Raw genomic sequence first — 19,981 nt, 5'->3', positions numbered from 1 at the left:
TGTTCTGTTCAAAACTGATGGATTATGGGGTTCCCAGAGGATATTGACAGTTTTTATTTGGAAGCCCTCTTCCATGCAAAGTATGAAAATTAAAAGATGGGGAAATTGCCTCTAACAAGAAATCAGCCCAGAAAAGTTTTAACTGGAAAAAACAAACAAACAAAAACCAACCAACCAAAAAACCCCACAAAAACAAAAAACCAAACAAAAAAAAAAAACCAAAAAAAACCCCAAAACAAGCAAAAAACTCCCCACCACCCAAAAAGTTCCTAATGGTTTAGCAATAAAACCATGGGAACTGCTGAGGCATCTGCTCAAACCTTGTGGTAAGATACTTTTCCCCCCTGCAGGTGCTCAGAAGGTTATTACAGATATGACCACTCCTTCCCAGCGTGCTGGTGCTTTGGGGAAGCTGGGCTTTTGCTTTGGAGTGGGCATCGTTGCTGGCTCTGTTGTGGGAGGTGTTCTGTCCACCAAATTTGGGTGAGTGCCCCACTTGTTTGGTACTGATTTTATTGCAATCATTGAGGGAACTGCTGCGGGATATTTTGCTACCCTACAGCTTTTGATGCTGTCTTACTCCTGGTGGCAGTAGAGGACCATACCAGAACTCAACATTCTGCTTTCCATGCTGCTACAAGGAATACTCTCACTGTTTTCAAGGAGATCTTGTTGAAAATCTCACCTTCTGCCTACTTAAATACATTTAAAAATGAACTGGATTGAAGAGTGGATTTTGTCTTTCTCCTAATTGTCTTGTCTTTGGAGCTGAGTGTGCTGAAAGAGCTTTTAAGAAATGATATTGTACAACTGTGAAATGGAAATCAGGAGCACTGTGGAGAAAAACTTGTGCAGAAAAATGGTGTCTTTGGGGGATGCTCAGTATAGGGCAAGGCTATGGGAAAGGGGAAGACAGGCTTGGGACAGTGGGGGAAGAGAGTGAGGAGGTCTAACCCTGTCACAGCAATATGAAGCACACACCTGACAATTCCATCTTGACTTTCCACAGCCTGGCACATCATAGCAGGCTGTCACCTTCTCTTGCATTCTGCAGTAGGAAAAAATGCTCAAAAGGCATGGTGTGTCAGAGAATTTTGCAGGCAGTGAAGTGCATGTGGCTGTAATCTCCTTGGAGGATTCCTCAGCATTGCTCTGGTGGGGGAAAAATCCCTGGTGGACATTCAGGCTTTTGTTATGCTCTACTTCTCTTTACTATAGATACTTGCTTCCACAGACTCAGGTTAAAATAGCTCTACAGTACAGGATAGAGGGTAAAAATCACTCTCATCCTTGTCCTGGTGCCGTAAGCTCTGTGGACTGTGTATGCTCGTACATCTCCTGGGTGTTTTGCACAGAGGATTATGATGTGGGGTGTTGTGTGTTGCTCTCTGAACCCTGCTGTGCATCCACATGCATTCAGGTGCTGTGATGCAATTTAGTGTGTGAAATCCTTTTGTAGGTCGAGAAGAACACTTTAACCTTGTAACTTTAGGGAGCAGCCCTAAAACCTGTTGGCTGCCGTACCTCGGCAGTGTTGGCCAAGTGACACAAAACTGACCAGGAGGATTTATTTTGTAGTTATTACATGGTTATATAATATTAAAATTGGAGACATACAAAGTATTAACTGATCAGCATTTAAAGGCATTTATAGATGTTGCTGGCTGAGTGCTGGTTTTAATAAGTATTATTTTTAATCAAATACAGAGATTGTAGACCTTTATGTGTTAGCTGAAAGTAAAGGTTCCTCAGTCCTCAGCTTTGGTTATATGCTCATACTTAAACATCAGCATAGAAGCAGCATTGCTATCTAGCAAAAATTTATGAGGTTTCACTTTCCAGCGTGTGCATCAGTCACAGGTTTATAGAACAGCAGCAGGGGGAGGGAATCTCCTGTGTAATTTAATTAGTCAGAAGCATTGACTTGAAGGCAATCTAGCTTTTGGATGTTAGTGCTTGGCGCTGTCAGACAGCGGGAGGCTGCCAGACTTAAACTTTGGACCTTAAACTTTGTGTCTGCAGCACAACGCTGAGGAAAGCAAGCCTCGTCCGTAATGATGGGAAAGTAAGACCCGTGGAAAAGGACCTGGCGCTTGCTTTCCCTGCAGGGGATGTTTCCCTTGCGTCCTGCGGATGGCAGCTTCAGCCCGCTGCTCGGGGCTGCTCCGCATCCTGCGGCAGGGCTGGGCAAAGCAGCCCGGCTGCCGGCATGCTCTGCTCCAGGAGCATCCCTGCATCCTCCTGCAAGGCCGATAGGAATTTCTGATAGCACGGGACGAGCCCTGCCGTGCTGGCAGCGGCCTCCTCAGCACCCTGATGTGCACAGAGGGTTGATAGGATTGGATAAACAGCAGCTTCAGGCTTAGGAAGCCCCTCCGGGTGTTTGGCAGCAAGGTTTGCTACAGCCAAACCCCGCTGTGCTTGGCTCCTCTGCCAGATGTCAGCACAAAGATTAGAGGAACAATCCACCGGGCTTTAAGTGTTTTGGCTGGTATCGGTGGAGAGCAGGAATTAGGTGACAGCAGCTCTGTGCCACAAACAGCCCCCAGAGCATCGCCATCCCTCCGGCTGTGTCTGCCGCACCCACCTGGGGAAAGGAGCGGGTGCTGCCCTAGGGACATGCCCGAGGCTCCCTGGCCTGGCTGCTAATCCTTCCTCCCTGCTTCCCACATTTGTACAGGAAGGCTCCAGCTCTACTTGGGGCTGTGTAGTCACTTCCATTTTTTTTTTTTTTTTTTTTTTTTGTCTCAGAAGAATGACCCAATCACCTCCCATTGAAAAAGCATTTCTGCTGTGTCATAGAAGAGTAAAGCTGGAGATTTCTGTCCACTCTGTGTTCTTTGCTTTTCCTCACCACAAAGCTGGCCAGCATTCCCCATGTGTTGTTGACAGCATTATTCATATGTTAGCAGTGCTTTGTATACAAGAGACGGAATAGAAATCACTCTCAGTTCCTCAGCTGATGTCATTTTAGTATTATTCTTCTGTATTGTATTTACCATTGATGTATTTGACCTAAAGAACTGGTCTGCTATTGTTTTCATTGTTGGAATAATATTTGTCAACCCTTATTTATTAGGGGAGCCCTGGGGAAGTTGACTGTCTTGTTCTGATTTGCATAGGATTTTTTGGACGTTAGATCCTGACTTCTGCTGTTAAACTGTAACCACCAGCTCCAGCCCTTCTTCTCTTTGAAGCGCTACATTTTCCCCCCATGTTTTCCAAAATTTTGCTGGCCAGGCAAATTTCACCACCTGAGAATGAAGTAGATGCCAATTTATTAACACAAGCAGTTGTAACTAACCATTTGGAAAGTGTTTTCTTGTTTGTATGTTTTGGGGGGTTTTTTTGTTTGTTTTTTTGGTTTTTTTTTTAATTGGCATTTTCTGGTAATTGATCATTTGGGTCAGGATTGTGGATATAAAATACCTTCAGCTTGCAAATAATTCCTGTAGTTCAGCTGAGGGCTACACAGGTTCTTGGGGAGTGCAAACTCCCTAAAGGTTCATCCAAAAGGTGACTAAGGAAAGGAATTCTGTTTGCACTCTGAAGAGGTTCTCCCTCCCTGTACACTTGGTGCAAAGCTGTTGTGGGGCCACTTGCTGCAGGTGAATGCACCCCTAAAGGAAGGTGATTTGGTGTTTGCAACAGACTTTTGTGGCAGCCCCATGGGTGAAAGGTGGAAGTAGACAGCTGGATTAGTTTTCAAAAGTGGAAAGATGAGTCTAGGTAGTTAATTACAGAGATTTCATCCTTTCTTCTGGGACTATGTTTAATTACATTTGGCTGCTTTTTTCTTTCCTTCTAACAAGTCTGTAGAGAATCTCTGCTGCATGACCTAAGAATTGTTTGCTTTCTATGGACAAAGGGAAGTTTCTTCATTTCAGTGACTCAGCTATAGGCTTAAATCTCTTGGAGCAATTATTCTTTTGATTACAGCAAGGATTTGGGGATAGTTTGTTGGGATTTTTTTCCCCCTGGCTCTGCTATTATCCTTCTTCCTCATGGGGAAAAGAAGGAGCTTGTTTGCCTGGAGTAGGGAATTGCTTTTTTTTTTTTTTTTTTTCAAAAACCCATTTGAACAAAATCCTCTGGCAGGGAATTTCTCATATCTTCATGGAAGAGTGGAAAAAACTGTGGGTGTTGGGAGCTGGGAAGGCGGGTGGGAGCATGGCAAAGGGTGAAAGGGTTGTGCTGCGTTTCAGGACAAAGCAGGGCATTCTGCTTCTGGGAGCTGCTCCTGCTCCTTTCCAGCAAAAACTCTGATGTTTCTCTGCCTGGGATGATGCTGATCAGCCAAGCTTCAAGGACTGGTGACGCTTGCACAGGCATTGCTTTGTCCTTTGTGTCAAGGCACTTGGGAGAAAGGAAGGTAGAGTCTGCTTGTCAGCAAGCAAGTCATCCATAACCTGCAGCATGGTCTGTCACTGCTGGTTGAGCCCTGGCAGGAATGGGGACAGAAGAGGAAATGGGCTAATGGGCTGTTTGTCAAGAAGCTGATGGCTTAGGGAAGGTGCAGATGCCCTCAGCTGTGGCCTTCTCTGAAAAAACAAAACAGAATCTAAAGGGTTTTTCTTATCATTATTCTTCATGGCAGCTGTATTAATTTGGAAGCCACTGCCCCAAAGTTTATCTGTAAATTTTGTGATAGAGGATCATGGATATTATCCTTCAACAACTTGTTGGTCCAGAAGTCAAGTATAGGGCACTTCTGTCCTCTGTTCCCAGCACCAGAGTTTTCTAGTTCTGATAACTTGTTTAACCTATTCTTGAACCTAAGAAATTCCTTAGTGCACTTTGGGTGGAGTTCATCTAATCTTAGCTATCTACAGGGGAGACAACTACACCTAAATTTGCTGTTCAGACTCTGGTTGACAGAGAGGCACAGGTGGTTCTACACCATCCTTTACCTCTCCATGAAGCAGTCATGAAGCAGTTCAGGAAACAGTCTACTTTCCAAGCTTTTTCTTGCTTGACCCCTATGTCCCAGGACGCATTTCTGGCCATCAGCACGCTGTACTTTTGGGTGAGGTCCTGGAGTTTGGTGCTGGATTGTGAATTTATCAGAAGCCACCAGGATGCAGGTTTTGATTCGTTTTCTGTCTGTGCTGCAGATAGGTCTGCACTGAGCTCTTCCCCAGCTCTTCCTGCAAACCTCTAACCTGCCTCCAACATCTAGGCCACCATTTTTTAGGTTTGGGTCCCCTGGCTTTCTGCTCTGTACCCACTGGAAGATGGCTCTGTCACTGCAAAGGTGCCCTTGTTCTCCCTTGGCCCATCTTCAGCAAACCTGGCTCTTCGTGCTCTCCCTACAACCCCTGGTCTGAACTCCAGGGGAGGGAGGTGTGATGATGGAGCCAAGAGCTCCTCCTTGGTCCTTCACCCGTAGGTGGGGCCCTTTCCCAAAGGAGGAAGAGTGGGGTTTGGGACAGGAGCCAGCAGCTCGTGGGAGGGAGAGCCCATGCCTTGCGGCTGCCCTCAGGGGTAAGGCTTAGGAGGGCTAGGCTTAGGCTGAGCTAATGGGGGACCTGTTGGCAGCCCCTTCCTCCACCTTATCAGGTGTGCTCTGCATTTTCTTTCAGAACCCTCATTCCCACTTAGCCTTCTGCAGGGATTATGATGGGAGGGCTGTGAGTGAGGCTGTGCCAGCTCAAGTAGATGGCCACCTGCCCCTTTTCCCCACAGCACCCTCCTACCTCCTGGGTATCTCTACCTTTAGAGGTTAGCTGTTTCATTTTCCCAAAGTAACCATGGTGAAAGTGCATTTTAGAAAAAAAACCCGCAAGTATCCAGAGCTTTCTCCTGTGACTGGCTTGTGCTGCTTACAGAGAGCTGAGGTTTGGGGGCTGCTGGAGATTGACTTGCACCGGAGCCATGGGAAGAGGGACTCCTGGCAGGATTTGCCTTGTTACCCTCCATGGGCTGACAGCAGTTATCCAAACAAACAGGCAGACAGAAAATAAAAGGCGGAGGGGCAATGATATCTCCAGGGGAGCTAAGGAATTTTCCCTGCTGCCTTTTCCAGCTTTCATCATGCCTGTGCACTGGAGGAGGCTGCCCTGCCTCACCACCCCATGCCTGGAGTCAGAAAGTGAGGGGGCGGCGGGTGAGCGAAACCCTGGTTTGTGTGCGTGGTCGCCAGATCGCAATCAAAAGCGCGTGTGTTTGTGGAGCCAGCTCTGCTGAAAAATTATGGATGGTTGAACACTGCTCCCTCTCCTGATGCTTTGAAAACCCTGGGTTCCTGTGCAGTGCAGGGCCCTACCTGTTCTGTTGTTAACTGTGCCCCTTCTAGGCTGTGCAGGTGGTGGCTGATTTTTCTTGTTAAGCCTGGCTTAACAGCCCCAAGGAATAAGTAAAAAGTGGGGGCAAGAAACCCACAATGAAACTAAAATGAGAATTTATGAAAAGGCACAAGGTACTTTAGGTCTGGCCTTGCTAGCAAAGTTGAGTTGGAGGGCTGAACATGTCCCTCATGGCCCAGGTTGCACAATGAGGCAGTGTCTGCTCATGACTCACTAGGGCTTCATCTGCTCTTCCCACTCCTGGACTATTTCATGACTGGGCAGCAAATCCAGCAGTATCAGTGGGGATTGAAATCCAGGAAAATACTATCTTCTTTGTTAACAGAAAATAGAAAGTACAGAATAGCTTGTGGTTAAGTCCCTGAATTGGGATTTGGGACTTGGCTCTGCTGTGATTTTCCCGTGATGTGAGTGAGTTATCCCATCCCTCTGCACTGCTGTTTCTCATGCATAATACAGGGCAATGAGATAGTGTTTCCTTCCTTCATCCAATGCATTTACAATATTGCTATTTAGATCATACAGCCTTTTGGATGCAGACTTTCTCTATCATGAGGTATGCTCATGCAAATATCTACTACCTTGAGGGAATACATCCTGCTTTTCCCGGATGTATTCTCTTTTTCATCCCCTGGTGCTCTGGGCAGGCAGAGTCTTTAAGTCCGATTGTCATCCCATTCTGGGGGGCTTGTTTATATATATTTTTTTCCTTTTTCTTTCCTTTCTTTCTTAGTTGTTTGTAAAGAGTCAGCGCCAAATTAGGGTTTTTTTTTTTGTCATGGACGATTCCCAGAGGCTGAGCTCAGCAAGACCTAGCGGAGGGACCTCCAGGGCAACCTGAGCTGGCCCTACCTTTCTCCCTTTGTGTTTGTACATATTCAAGTGGCCAGCCCTCTCCTTTACTTCTCCTAATCCTTTTGATTCAAAGGGTCATGCTTATGTTTCATTTTGATCTGCTTCAGTGAACAAGCCCAGCTTTGTGGTGAGGCCAGGGCAGGAAGGATGTGGTGCTTGTGTGGGAAGGACTATCAGACAAGGGAGGGAGGGAAGGTCAGGATGAACGGAAATGTGCGGATGTGGACTGGGAGGAGTTAGGACTCCTGGAGTTAGGGAGATGAAGAGTGAAGCCCTGCAGGAGACAGACTTAGTGATTTTAGAAGTATTGTGTCACTGGGGACAGTATGATTAGGGCACCAAGGGGCTTGGGCTGCAAGGAAGGAGTGTTTCTGAAATAGGCCTTCATTTGCCACAGGGGAAGAAGGGACAGCATACCTATTGCTGCTGCTTTCCTGCTTTTCTCCTGCCTGAAATGTGCCTGCTGTAAAGCATGGGTGGAAAAGCAGCCCTTTTTGTAAGACTTTGGTCTTGTCTTTTAAGCCATTCCCAGTGCTTTTCATGCTGCTGGGTGGCTGGAGAGATGCAACACCCCATTGTCATAAGGTACCAGTTCAGTCGTGGGCCAGGCTGAAGGCCAGACTGCTTGAATGGGGTGTTTAGAATGAAATGAAACAGGTGTGACCTTCTCATGAACTACACCAGCTTCCACAGCCCCACCCAGGGTTTTTGTTGGCTCGCAGTCTCCTTATGAAACCTGCTCACGGCCACACCACCAGAGCCAAAGGTATGTGAAGCATTTGGGCAGTGGACGTGGCCAGAGGGCAAAGAAGTTTCTGAATGGCCATCTCCAGGCTACCCCTGGCACTCGTTGAGGCTTGTCTCTTTCACCTGACAAACCATGGGATAGTGCAGCCAAGCGAGAAGGTATTTTCAGCATTGGAAACTTCTATGTGCTCCTCAGTCCTGTCCTCAGTGAGCAGCTGGAGTGCACGGAGCCACTGCATGGAGCTCTGCCTGGGATAGATGAAGAGAGGACAGAGGATTTATGGGTCAGGACTAAAGGGAGGACAGGACGAGTGACACATTATAGTCTGGGTCTGCTGTAGGCCATCCAAGCAGGGTGACAGAGCAAATGGCATCCTCTGTCAGATAGGAGCGGTCTTGTGTTCAGAAGCTCTGGTCCTGGGAGGGACAACATATCTGGGCATAAGTAATGCAGGAGGGGAGAGAACTTCCTGCTCCAAGTCGTACAGGAGCCAATGAGGAGAGGTGTTATCTGAACCTTGTTCTTGACATAGGAAAGGCTGGTGGGGAAGGTGAAGCTCAGGGACAGCCTTGGCTGCAGTGAACATGGAATGGTGGAGCAAGGAGGGTGCAGAGCAACCTTCCTGCCCTGGACTTCAGGAGAATAGATTTTGGCCACTTCAGGGATCTGCTTGGTTAAGTGCCATGGGATAAAGCCCTGGAGGGAAGAGAGGTCTGAGCAAGCTGGTTGATATTCAAGGATCACCTCCTCCAAGCTTAGGAGAGATATATTCCAACAAAGTTTTCAGGCAAAAATGCATGGATGAACAAGCAGCTTCTGGAAAATCTCAAACAGAGGATGATTGAGGGAAGCCTTCCAAGGGTGGAAGCAAGGACAGTTAACCTGGTAGGAATCCAGGAATACATCTAAGTAGCCAGGGATCAGGTTAGGAAAACAAAAACCCTGACAGAATTAAATCTAGTCAATGGCATCAAGAGCAACAAGAAAAGTTTCTATAGGCGTGTGGCTTATAAGAGGATGATGGTGGAAAATATGGACCCTCTCCAGAAGGAAATAGGAGACCTGGTTACATGGGGTATGGAGAAGGCTGAGGTGTGGATGATGTTTTTGCCTCAGTTTTCACTGGCAAGTGCCCCAGCCACTCTGCCCAAGCCAGAGCCGAGAAGGCAAAAGCAGGACCTGGGAGGAAGAGCCTTCTGCTCTAAAAGATGAAGCTCTACATGACCCAGCAATGTGCACCTGCAGCCCAAAAGGCCAACTCTGTCCTGGACTGCATCAAGAACAGTGTGGCTTGAGGCTAGGGAGAGGATTCTGCCCTTCTACTCCACTCTCAAGACCACATGGAGTGCTGTATCCAGCTCTGGAAGCTCAAGCATAAGAAGGATGTTGAGCTATTGGAGGAATCCAGAGGAGGGCCACAAGGGCTGTAGTACCTCTCCTATGGAGACAGCTGAGAGAGTTGGTGGTTTTCAGCCTAGAGAAGAAAAGACTCTGGGGAGACCTTAAAGCACCTTCCAGTACATAAAGGGGACCTATAAGAAAGATGGAGGGGGGCTTTTTACTGGGACATGTAGTGACAGGACAAGAGGCAGTGGCTTTAAATTCAAAGAGGGCAGGCTTAAATTAAATATTAGAAATAAACTCTTTGCTGTGGGAATGGTGAGACACTGGCACAGGCGTTGTGGGCGCTCCATCCCTGGAGGTGTTCAAGGCCAGGTTGGATGGAAGTCTGAGCAACCTGATCTAGTAGAATGTGCCCCTGCCCATGGAAAGGGTTTGGAAATAGGTGATCTTTAAGGCCTCTTCTGGCCCTAGTCATTCTGTGATTCTATCAAATGTTCTCTGTAGCATTCATATTACAAGCTCCTGACTGCTTGGGCTGAGCCCTGTGCTGTGCCAAACAGTGCAGGAAATTACCATAAGCACTGCTGGCAAACAAAGATGCTGATCCAAGAGGAGGGAAATGCTCATGGTGGGATCTGAGGGGCCAGACACCATGGTGACAGTCCACTAGTGCACAGGGCTTAGCATTGTGTGTTGAGCCAGCAGTGTGTCTGTGCCATAGGACACGCTGGAACACTCCCAGTTTGCCCAGTCAGCATCTGCAGGTGGCAGAACAACACCTTATGGGGTTGTATCCCACTTGAGGGGGATATGCAGCAGCAAATTTGGAAGAGTAGCATGTCTTGTTATGAGCTATTGCTTAGGAGATGGCTTGGATGGCCTGAGACAAAAGCCTTATATGTTCATTCAAATGATTTGCTTTGCTTTATCATCTTGTAAGGGGTTTGGCTCTGCTCTCCAGCTGCCCTCTTATGCAGAAGCAGTTGCCAGCTTTTCCAGAAATTATTGTAATTTTCTTCATCTCCCATTTGGGGATGTCTAAAGTGGATTTTCAGCAGATAGGAATTTAGCACTTTTGGATGTCCAATCCATTTAAGGTAGTTCAGGATCTGAAAACTGTGAGAGTTTTTGAGAATCAGGTTTCCTTGTTTAGCTGCTATTACAGCATCTGTTGCTTTGCTGTTAATTTATTTTTCATTGAGGCGAGGGGATTGCATATCCAATCCACTGTGTTCTATATGCAGTATTAACTTTCTCAGTCTCACTAAATGTTCCTTTATTCTATTATATTTTCAGCTAAAACTTTGGTCTAATTACATCTTTACAAAACTTCACTGTGAATCCCTTTGAAATCTGCACCATTTTTATGGGATTTGGTTCAATTCTCTTTTACCCCAGGGTATGTGATCTGAGACATACTGAAGTCATTGTGTTTCCTTTGAGTTTGGTTTTAAATCAAGCTCCGGGTAAAGAAATTTGTAGAGGAAGGAAGGAAAGCCCCAGAAACCTAAAAGATTCCTGCAGGATATTTTTTTAAAGACCCTGAATAATTAGAAATCCCCTTGGAAAAGCCATCTGGGGAGCATCTGAGCAATGCTTACAGGAGGCCAGTGTCTTAAATGCTTTTCTGAGACTTTTAAAAAAGGGGAGATGAAAGACAGTAATGGTTATTAAAGCTGAGGATGTTCATGCATCAGATGTTTAAACTTGCTTCCTACAGAAGCTTGGAGAGGCTCTTTTCTGCTATAAAGCTGTATAACAGATTCTGTCTTGTATGTGATGTTTTTTTTTCCCCTTCCCTTTCCAACTGTCCGGACACAGTTGGATATAAGACAGATGATAGATCAATTCTTCTGCCTAATGTTTTCCAGTGCAGTCCTGGTGGTTTCCCAGCCTTACATGACAGAAAGAGGCCTTTTCTGGACCTGGTGATGTTGAGAAAATAATTTTTAAAGCATTTGTTGAATGACTCCTTTTGGCTAACCGGAGGAGCCTGTGGCTGGTGACACCAGGCTCACACCTCGCACTACACCCACGTGTGTTCTCATTGCGTGTGATTACACGGTCTGGGATGTGTAATTGCCTGATTGTAATCTCTGCACCCTACCAAAAGTTGCATCATTTTGATTTTGCCTGGGTGGTGTGTGGCAAGCACTTTGCAGACAGATGCTCTTGGCCCTTGAAGGATTATATAATTTTCCCCTGTAATTTTATATAAAGTCAGATTAGTATTTTTTTATTTTATTTCTTGGAGATGAAGATTCAGCAGGGAAGAATTTGCAATAGCTACAGGAGTACATCCAAGGTGCAAAACTGTTCTGGATAGCAGTTGAGCTGAGCTGTTTCAAGGTTTTTCAGAACACAAACTCTTCCTTGAATATTGCAGCATCCAGTGTGAGCAAATGCTATTTGTTCTTCTCCAGCTGTGCTGGTCAGAGGCCGGGTGCCCACTGGGAAAGCAATCCAGAGCCCTGTGCATTTGTCACTTACCTCAGCCTAACAGGGCCCAAGGTCAGATGATGGAAAAAGGAGTGACAAATACCTACCAGGAATAATCCAGCTGGGAGATAAGGCCTCACCTCTCTAGAGATGATGTGCAGGGGGCTCAGTGGTGGCACCCAGTGAGGGGGAAAACACAGGAATGCAAATGGCATGCTCTGACAGGGCGGTTGAAGCCATCTGATGGCACACTCAGGCACTCTTTTACTGGGAACTGGGATCTATTTCTGGGCTTTGGAAGTGAGCCATCCAAAAGTAAATGTTTAGTCAGCCTTGCAAGCTGTCTGAAATGCATGACGTGCCTGTGACAGGGTAATTTTATGGGGATCAAGCTGACCTTTCTTTGTCAAATGTGATTCTGCTAGAAAGAAAATCTACAGTCAAGTTTAGTTGTCTGTTCTTGAGAACTGAGCTGCAGGGGAGAAATAGGAGTCTGCTTCTTCTGCAAGCACTAATAAAGGGCATGGAGGGGCTTTTGCCTGACATGGAGGTTGTACTCTTCAAGCCCTAAATTTGGGGATTTGGCACAAAACTGGGGGTTGCTGCCAGTATTTCTCACAGGCATGAGTGGAGCCACTGCACTTTGAGTTAGGGCAGGCTTCTTGCTTTGACCAGGAGCTGTTGCCTGTGAGGGCAGGGAGAAGGGAGTGCAGTGAGAAGCTGGGCTTGGTCACAGTGCTGAGGATGCCAGGGAACAAGAGCCAGCTCTTAGTGGAGCACGGTGGGCCCATAGCAGGGCACTGGATGGTGTGGGGTGAGAGGAACAGAGGGCACCAGCAGCTGAGCACAATGACTTGGCCAAAACCAGGCTGAAAGTGGAAAGCCAAATCTCCAGACTTTGGCTTTTGGAAACCTGTAGCTCCAACTGTGGGTTGGGTTTGGGGCTGGGTTTTACTTCATTTAGGAGAGGAGAGAATTACAAAATGTGGATCTGAGTTCAGGTTACTGTTCTGCTCCCCTGGGCTATTCCAGGTGTTCATATATGAACTTTTGGCCCAGGCCCATCTCTAATTAGGTGTATTCTTTAAAAGTATTTTCCTTCCTTGGCTCCTGTGCTCTTGGCTTGTCTCCACTAGCCCTCTTTGCTGTGCTAGAGCACGGTTTGCTGGGTATATTAATTGAACTGTTTACACACCTGGTTTCCTGCAAGAATAGACACCTAGCTCCTTCTTTTGAAAAGACAAGCCCAGAGGCTGTAAACAGGGATTGTGCTATGTCTGGAAAAGCTGAACTGCTGCTTATCTGCATTCCCTGGGGCTGTGGGAGCAGCAGCAGCAGCTGCTGCAGACATGGGTCAGTTGAGCACAGAAACCAGCCTGTACACTCTTCCCACCAGTCCTGTCCTGCCACCCAGCTCAGGTCCTCTAACAGCTGAGGAGTCACCTTCTTTGCAGGGTTATTCCCTTTCATTGTGGCAGTGACAGGAGAGGCTCTACCTGGCATTTGGTTCAGCTCAGATGCAAATTTTGTCCTGTGTTTGAAAGCTGGGGTGTCATCCTGCAGTTACGTCCTGTGCAAGATGGCTGAGGGGACCCTTCTTCTCTTTTTATGGCTTTACCTTCCAATGCTACTTTCTGTTGAAACTCCCCAAAAGCAGTGGTGTGTTCATCACCCATTTTACTTTTCTAGTCATGGCCAAGGGACATCTTTCATAAAACACTGTGTGGCTCAAAGAATGACTCTGGAAAACAGGGTTGTGAAGACTTGTCTGCAGGGCAGATGGAATTGTCCCTCATGATCTCTTTGGGTTTAAAAGGTATAAGCATAAACATGTGCCATTGCACAATTTTGCTTTCAAAGTATAAGAGGATTACCTTAAAAGATGCTGATTTTTGTGGTCATGCTCCACACCCCTGAATCCTGCAGCTGCTGTTTTAATGAGCGACACTGAGTTTTACTTTGCTGCTTCATCTCTTTGCTGAACACAACTTGCACTTCAGCTGGAAGGTAGCAGCTTACCCCTGTGTAAGGCCATGAGTTGGGAAGGGTGGTGTGCTGTGCTGCTGGTGTAGCACAGGCCATGGAGCGCAGTGCCGATGAGCCGGCCCTTGGAATCTTTGCACTACTCCAGGTTCCCAAATCTGATGAAGGCCTCTGGAGGAGTCCCCCCAAGGCAGGCCCTGGGGAAGGGGCATGCAGATCGATGGGCTGGGAACAGGGAACAGGAAACCAGATGCACCTTAGGGCAAAATTTGATATCCAAATTCCAGTCCAGTTAGGAATGGAAAGTGCTGCTGTTCCCAAAGCACTGGCCTGGACTGGTATTACTCCAACAACCTCCAGAGCAGACACAAAATCATCAACTGGGGAATGCAAGAAGGCATGATAGCAGCTTTTTGCTGCTTGTGCTGTGGGAGAACACCAGCAACTCTGCCCAGGAGCAGCACAGCTCCTAATCACCCAGCAAGCAGTGACTTTGGCGTTGAACTTTATGTTGGCGCTGGTCCCTGCTTGGCTGCTGAGTGTTGGTTGCAGGCCATGAGTGTTACAAGCTGTAAGGGCTGGGAAATGTCAGCGCTGGAAAAGGGACCTGAAAGGACAAAGGTGACAGGTACTTTTGTCCAGGCTTGTGTCAAAACCCCTCGCAGAGGAAGAGAAGGCTTATGCTATCGCCCTGCTTGCCTTCCCTCCTGCGCAATCAGGCCCCTCTGCCAAAAACAGGAACTGGGGCTTTTGCTGGAGCCCAGTGGCTACCTGCAGCCAGAGTGCAGCGGCACAACCGCTCGCGCTGCGCTCCGTGCTCCTGCTAATGATATCAAATCAAGCAGGAAATTATTTTTGGAGCAGTGAAGCATGTTGAAACCCAGCAGAAGGCAGCTGTTTGCGTAACCAGAGTTGTGGGAGAGCTGCCTCCCTCGTTGCCAAGCACTCGACTTCCTATCCTGGTGAGAAACGGCTTCCCCGCTCCAGGCAGCATGAGCGAATCCCCTTAGGCTTGGGAGGCTGGGCTTGGTCCAGCATCCATCCTTCCTGCAGCGCCTGCTTCATCACCCAGATGTTTTTTGGGGTGGGGGGTGTCTGAACTAGCTGATTCTTACTCCTTCGATCACTCCTTAAAAACAAGCTACCCCCAGAACAAAGGGTTTTCTCCAGCATTTCAAATGTGTTTCGGTTATCTCTCAGCAGAGGTCCATAACTGGCAAACAGCCCATGCTGGAAGTGAAACAATAGTTCTGCTTCAGTCTGATCATCCACACCATGTGTTTACACCCTGGCTGCGTTTCCAGCACCAGTTTGGTGCCCTGGCGGCTCACACAGTGCCTTCACAAGGATGTGCCCTGGCACGCAGCTCCTCTGGCTGCACTTCAGCACCTCCTTTTCAGTGTAGCTCTTTCAGGAGTTCCCAAGTGTCTAATGGGGCTTGGGTTGTTTCCTTTTTTTTTTTTTTTTTTTTTTTCTTTTTGCAGGGGAGGGGGGTTGGGGTTGGGGGCATGGTCTTGGTATACTGCTTCTTTTTCGTTCTCTAGCAATACCATTTCTACCTTTTCTTTCTGCTCCATCACTGCAAGCTGGTGTTCAGGCACTGGCTTCACCTCCACCTGTATGCTGATGTTTCTCTTACCCAAACAGGTCTTGCCCTGGGCTCTGCCTGCCTCTTATGCCCTCATACCAGAGCAGAAATAAATCCTTCAGCACTTTAGTGAAATGCTGTGCCTCATAAAATGACATTGCTAATGTGAGTTGTAGGATTGCATTAGTCAGAAAGAATGTGATAAAGCCACAACTGCAGAGATGGGGCTTAAATTCCTGCCTCCAAAATGTGATGCTACTGTACAGAAAGGAAGGACTAAGTCAGTGCAGAGAGGTTTTGAAAGCCACTATGTGGGTATAAAGCCTTTTTTGTTTGTGGAATTATTATGTCACCCCTCAGTCATGCAAATGTCACCCCAGAAGAAAGACTTCTTCACATTGGTGCCCTGTTCTGGAGAAGTCCCTCCCTGATTATTCATGACCGCTGACTCCTTCAGCCATGTGCCCCTTTCTTAAGGGCTGCAGGGTGGAAAGAAATTCCCTGACGTTGTGAAAGGCAGGAAAAAATCCTTTCCACCCAAAATGACTCAGTCTGAAATATTGATGGTTTTTCAATAGGGTAATTAAAATATCATGCAGCCCAGTTATGGTAAAAAGGTGTCTGTCCTGTGTGAGGCGGAAGCTTGTAACAGTGACATGAATGTGTGTCATCAATGAGAGCCCAGAGCGGGGATGATGGGCAGGGTGATTTCCATACTCTATCAAAGTCTTGGTGTTAAAAAGATTAAAAAATAATTTTTAAAGCCATTCTCATTTCAGATAATCAACCTTTCAGCACAAGTGCTGGACAGCTTCTGTGTGGTTTATTACTAGATGATAGAGCCTTTTGTTTCTGTCTGTTCCATCCACGTCTACATTTGCAGCTATCTAATACTTTGCTGTCTAGGGTTGTTTAGTGAATGTTTTTAGTTGAAGATCCAGTTATTTTCCCCTTGACACTTAATTGGTCCCTGTGGCATCATTATGCCTTGTGCCTTTGGTTTTGCTTTGGTTTGCAAGAGACACAGCACAGAGTGGGAACACCCTTGGAGACATCCCAGCTCCATCTTGAGTGTGCTTCCTGCCTTGTCTTTCAGCTCCCTTTCTTTTCTTTGTCCCCTCCATTGCCCTGAAGGGATGAAAGAAAAAGCTTTGAAAAAATCTCCTGTTTGGTGGCTGTTTTAACTGGTCACTCAGGCTTTGCCTGCTCCAAAGCCATCCTTGGTCTACAGTGCTTTAGCCCAAATTTCTTGGGACCTAAACTGAAGGATTTATTAAGATGTACCCCAAAAGAGAATCACGTTTCCTGACAATAAAATCCAGCTCATGAAATGAAGTTAGTATGAGCCTTAGAGGCAAAGAAAGGAACAGCTGCAGAGTGTGAGGAGCAGAACATTAAATCGATCAGTTTGAAACCTCTAAGGTCGGTCCTGTTTCCTCAGATGGATGCCATAGCTGTTTCTGAATGGTACCTCTATTTCTCTGCTGATATTTTACCAAAGTGTCGCTGTAGGGAAGGTTTTAATTATACTTTGTCACCTTATCTCTGGGAATCACTTCAGTTCCGTTTCCGTGACGTTCCTGAGAAGCGTAAGACTAGAAAGGGATTTATTGTGTCTTTGAACGGCCTTTTGCTCTGAGGAATGAGGATATAATTGTAACGTAGGAAGGACAAACTGAACATGTTCAGGCTTGTCCTGGCTGATCCTTCCCTGTTGCTTTTTTTTCCCTTTGCCCCTCGCAGCTAGCACTCATGACTGGGACTTTCCAGCTGATAAAGCCTTGGCTGGCCTCTGGGCTAATTTGCTCCTGGCAAAACCAGCTCTCTGGCCGGCTGGATGTGTGGTTTCTTTTAATGCCAACAGGACAAGGGTTTGCCACTATTTTTCTGCCACCAGAGCATCCATCTCTCACTGTTCACATCTGTGGGATGAGTACATGGGGAGTCTCGGGCAGATGGCTTTCATGTTCCCTCTGGGTTAATTTTTCCCACATGTTTATTGATCTTTGAGTACTCTTCTCTTTTGGTTATGTTTAATTTTACAAGAAGTAAGTCTGGGGAAGAAATTAAAGGCATATATTAACGAGACTTAAAGCAGCCCACAAAGAACATCCCCAGAGCCTTCAAATTCCATGGTGCTTTGCTTTTAGGATATCATAGTATTAGTGTAGTTGAAATATAGAGTTTGTTGGCTGTGTCTGTAAATATAATAGGTTGTACACATTTTGTGTAATTTAATTTTAAAAAATAGCCTTTGTCAGAGACCACTACTAGACTTGATCTGAAGCAGAGATTAAAGGTAAATGTGTGGGTACCAAATTCATCACTCTTTTACTCAACTGGTGCTACCTTAGGATTTACTGAAGAGCTTTGAATTTCAGGTCTAATCCCTATCCCTGTGCTCTGGCTGGGATCTTTGAATTGGATTTTGATGCCATTTTGATGGGGATTGGCAGCCACCACATCTATGCTGCTGATGTTGGGCCTGATCTTAAACCATTTTAAGTTTTACTGACTTTCATCTTTTCCACGATGCCCGCAGTTGGCCCCATTTAATGACAGCCCCTGCTGCAGCTGGGATTGCAGCTTTTATTACTAATTCCTTAGGATCTGCATTGCTTGTTTTACTCTCACCCTGTGGTTTTTACTCAGTCCTTCCTCAGACAAGTTTCCACTGACTCAATTTCATGCTTAAATTGAGTCAGGGCTCTAGGATGTGTCCCTGGGGCGAAGCCTGTTTCCAGGGCACCTGGTCCTTGTGGAGCTGGGCCAGCTGACACCAGTGTGCAACATCAAGGCTCCTGGGGAGGAATTCTTGAAACAGTAATAGGGATGTCACACATTTTCAAAATCTATATGTGTGTGCATCTCTCATAAGTGGTGTTGTAATATGTAGGTGCTGCTGTTGTGTTGTCAGGGTGCTGCGAGACACAGCAAGCTGTGGGTTCCCATTGCATCACTGTTGTGGCTGGGGCAGAAAATGGCTTTTTGATGATCCATGGAAAAGAAAGAGGAGAGGAAAATTTTGGTACTCTGGTCTGAGCCCTAAACTTGCATGTGAGACACCTGATTTTTAAGGCTTTTTACTTCCACCGTGGTCTTTATGGGATCTTACTAGGGCATTCAGGTTTTCTGTGCTTCATTTCCCTGTGAGTACATCTGGGGTGTTTGCACCACCACTACTCACAGGGATATTATGAAGATAATTTGTTAGATTTAAAGTGTGGGGGTTTTCAGCTGCCATTGCTTTAGGTCTGTTTCTGTAGGTAAGAAAGGAAAACTTTATAACAAGGTTCTTACAAGGATTGGTGCAGATCCAGGTCTGGGGATTTGTGTACCTTGGACACCCCAGTATTTCCCTGGTGCTGTACAGATCTACACCCAACAGGCTTGGCAGCACTCTGAAGTCCTTGTTTCCATGGTTTTACCTGCTGAAAGTAAAATTTATGTGAAATGAAAATGTAATTTTCCCCCCTGTGCACTGAAAAGAAAAAAGCCAAGAATCTCAAGGTAAGTAATTTCCTAAATGATAAGTTAATGTGTTTAAGTGGACCTCGTTGGTGCACTGAAAGCAGCCAGCTTCTGCAAGGCTCAGGATACCACAAAAACCAGTCTGAAATCATGGGCGCTGCTGGCCACTAAATAACATGGCCCCTTGCTGCCTTCATAGCACCTGAAATACAGGTGTTCTGTAGGATGTCCTGCCAAAGCAGTCTGTGGCCTCTGGCTCTTGCACCAGCAGATGGCTTGAAATGTAAATATTGCAGCCACAGCAAACCCCAAATGTGCAGCGGGCCGGCACTTCACCCCAGTGACGGATCATCCAGCTTTCCAAACTCCCCTGCAGACAGCTGGCAGCTCACACCTTGCTCACCCCTCCTTATTCCCAACTGCTAATTTGCAATTAAATGCAACTGCACATAGAGTAAACACTCTGCTCGCAGTTTTCCATACAGGTCTGTCAGGTAGCTTGCTGCTGCTGCTGCCGTTTGGGGGTGAGCAGAGCAGGCCTGTGCCGTGAGCGGGTGGCTGGGTGGAGAGCTGCCCATGAGGCTGCCTAAGATGTGGTTCCCACTGAGTGCTCCCACAAATACCAGTTCAGCATAATGCAGCTGATGCTAACTGGCATCCCTGTAGGTGGTCTGTGTAGTGGGGCCAAGATGAAACGTGGTGTGAAGAAAGAACTGAGTGCTTTCTCTCCCTAAGGGGAGTTCCTCCAACTGAGAGAAAACCTGTGTGAGGCAGAGCTCAAGATGCAACTGCTGCAGCAGCTCTGCAGTTAAAGCATGTTCTTGTTCAGGGCTTTGGCAATGCTGGAATCCACCAAAATACCCAGGATGAATAGAAGACCTGGCAATTACGTTTCACTGGTATGAAATGCATTCAATTTGCTTTATTCATTGCTCCAAAATGTGCAAGCAACTTTAGTTAATACTGAATGTGCTTTTTAACCCAGATAATTTCCTACTACTCTAAACAAAGTAGTTGAGAATACCTCACTTAGTGAGAAGTTTCTTAGCCATTCCTTGGCTGCTGTTTCTCCTACCAACTGTGTAGAGGAGAAAGCTACTCCAATTTGCAAATGTGAAACCCAGAGCAACCTCCTTTCTGAATATATTTAACATGCAGAAACCATTGTCATTATGGATGAGGGGAACAAAGTACTTAATTGAAGGAGTTCAGTAAATAGAGCAGCAGTGAGACCACTCCTGATTAGAG

The 19,981-nt window shown here is 46.5% G+C and overlaps 1 protein-coding gene across 1 annotated transcript in view; it reads left to right on the top strand.

Annotated features, from left to right (window-relative positions):
• The window catches only part of SLC67A1 (solute carrier family 67 member 1), a 59,325-nt gene that overhangs the window by 5,457 nt on the left and 33,887 nt on the right, over nt 1-19,981 (top strand). The window contains exon 5 of the mRNA XM_030273916.4: nt 351-483. Coding sequence (XP_030129776.4) covers nt 351-483 — 133 coding nt within the window. The remainder of the gene's footprint in view (nt 1-350; nt 484-19,981) is intronic.

Source organism: Taeniopygia guttata, chromosome 5 (genome assembly GCF_048771995.1).
Source record: "Taeniopygia guttata chromosome 5, bTaeGut7.mat, whole genome shotgun sequence".
Lineage (NCBI taxonomy): Eukaryota > Metazoa > Chordata > Aves > Passeriformes > Estrildidae > Taeniopygia > Taeniopygia guttata.
The sequence above is the reverse complement of the archived record's forward strand: the minus strand, read 5'-3'. Positions and strand labels throughout refer to the sequence as shown.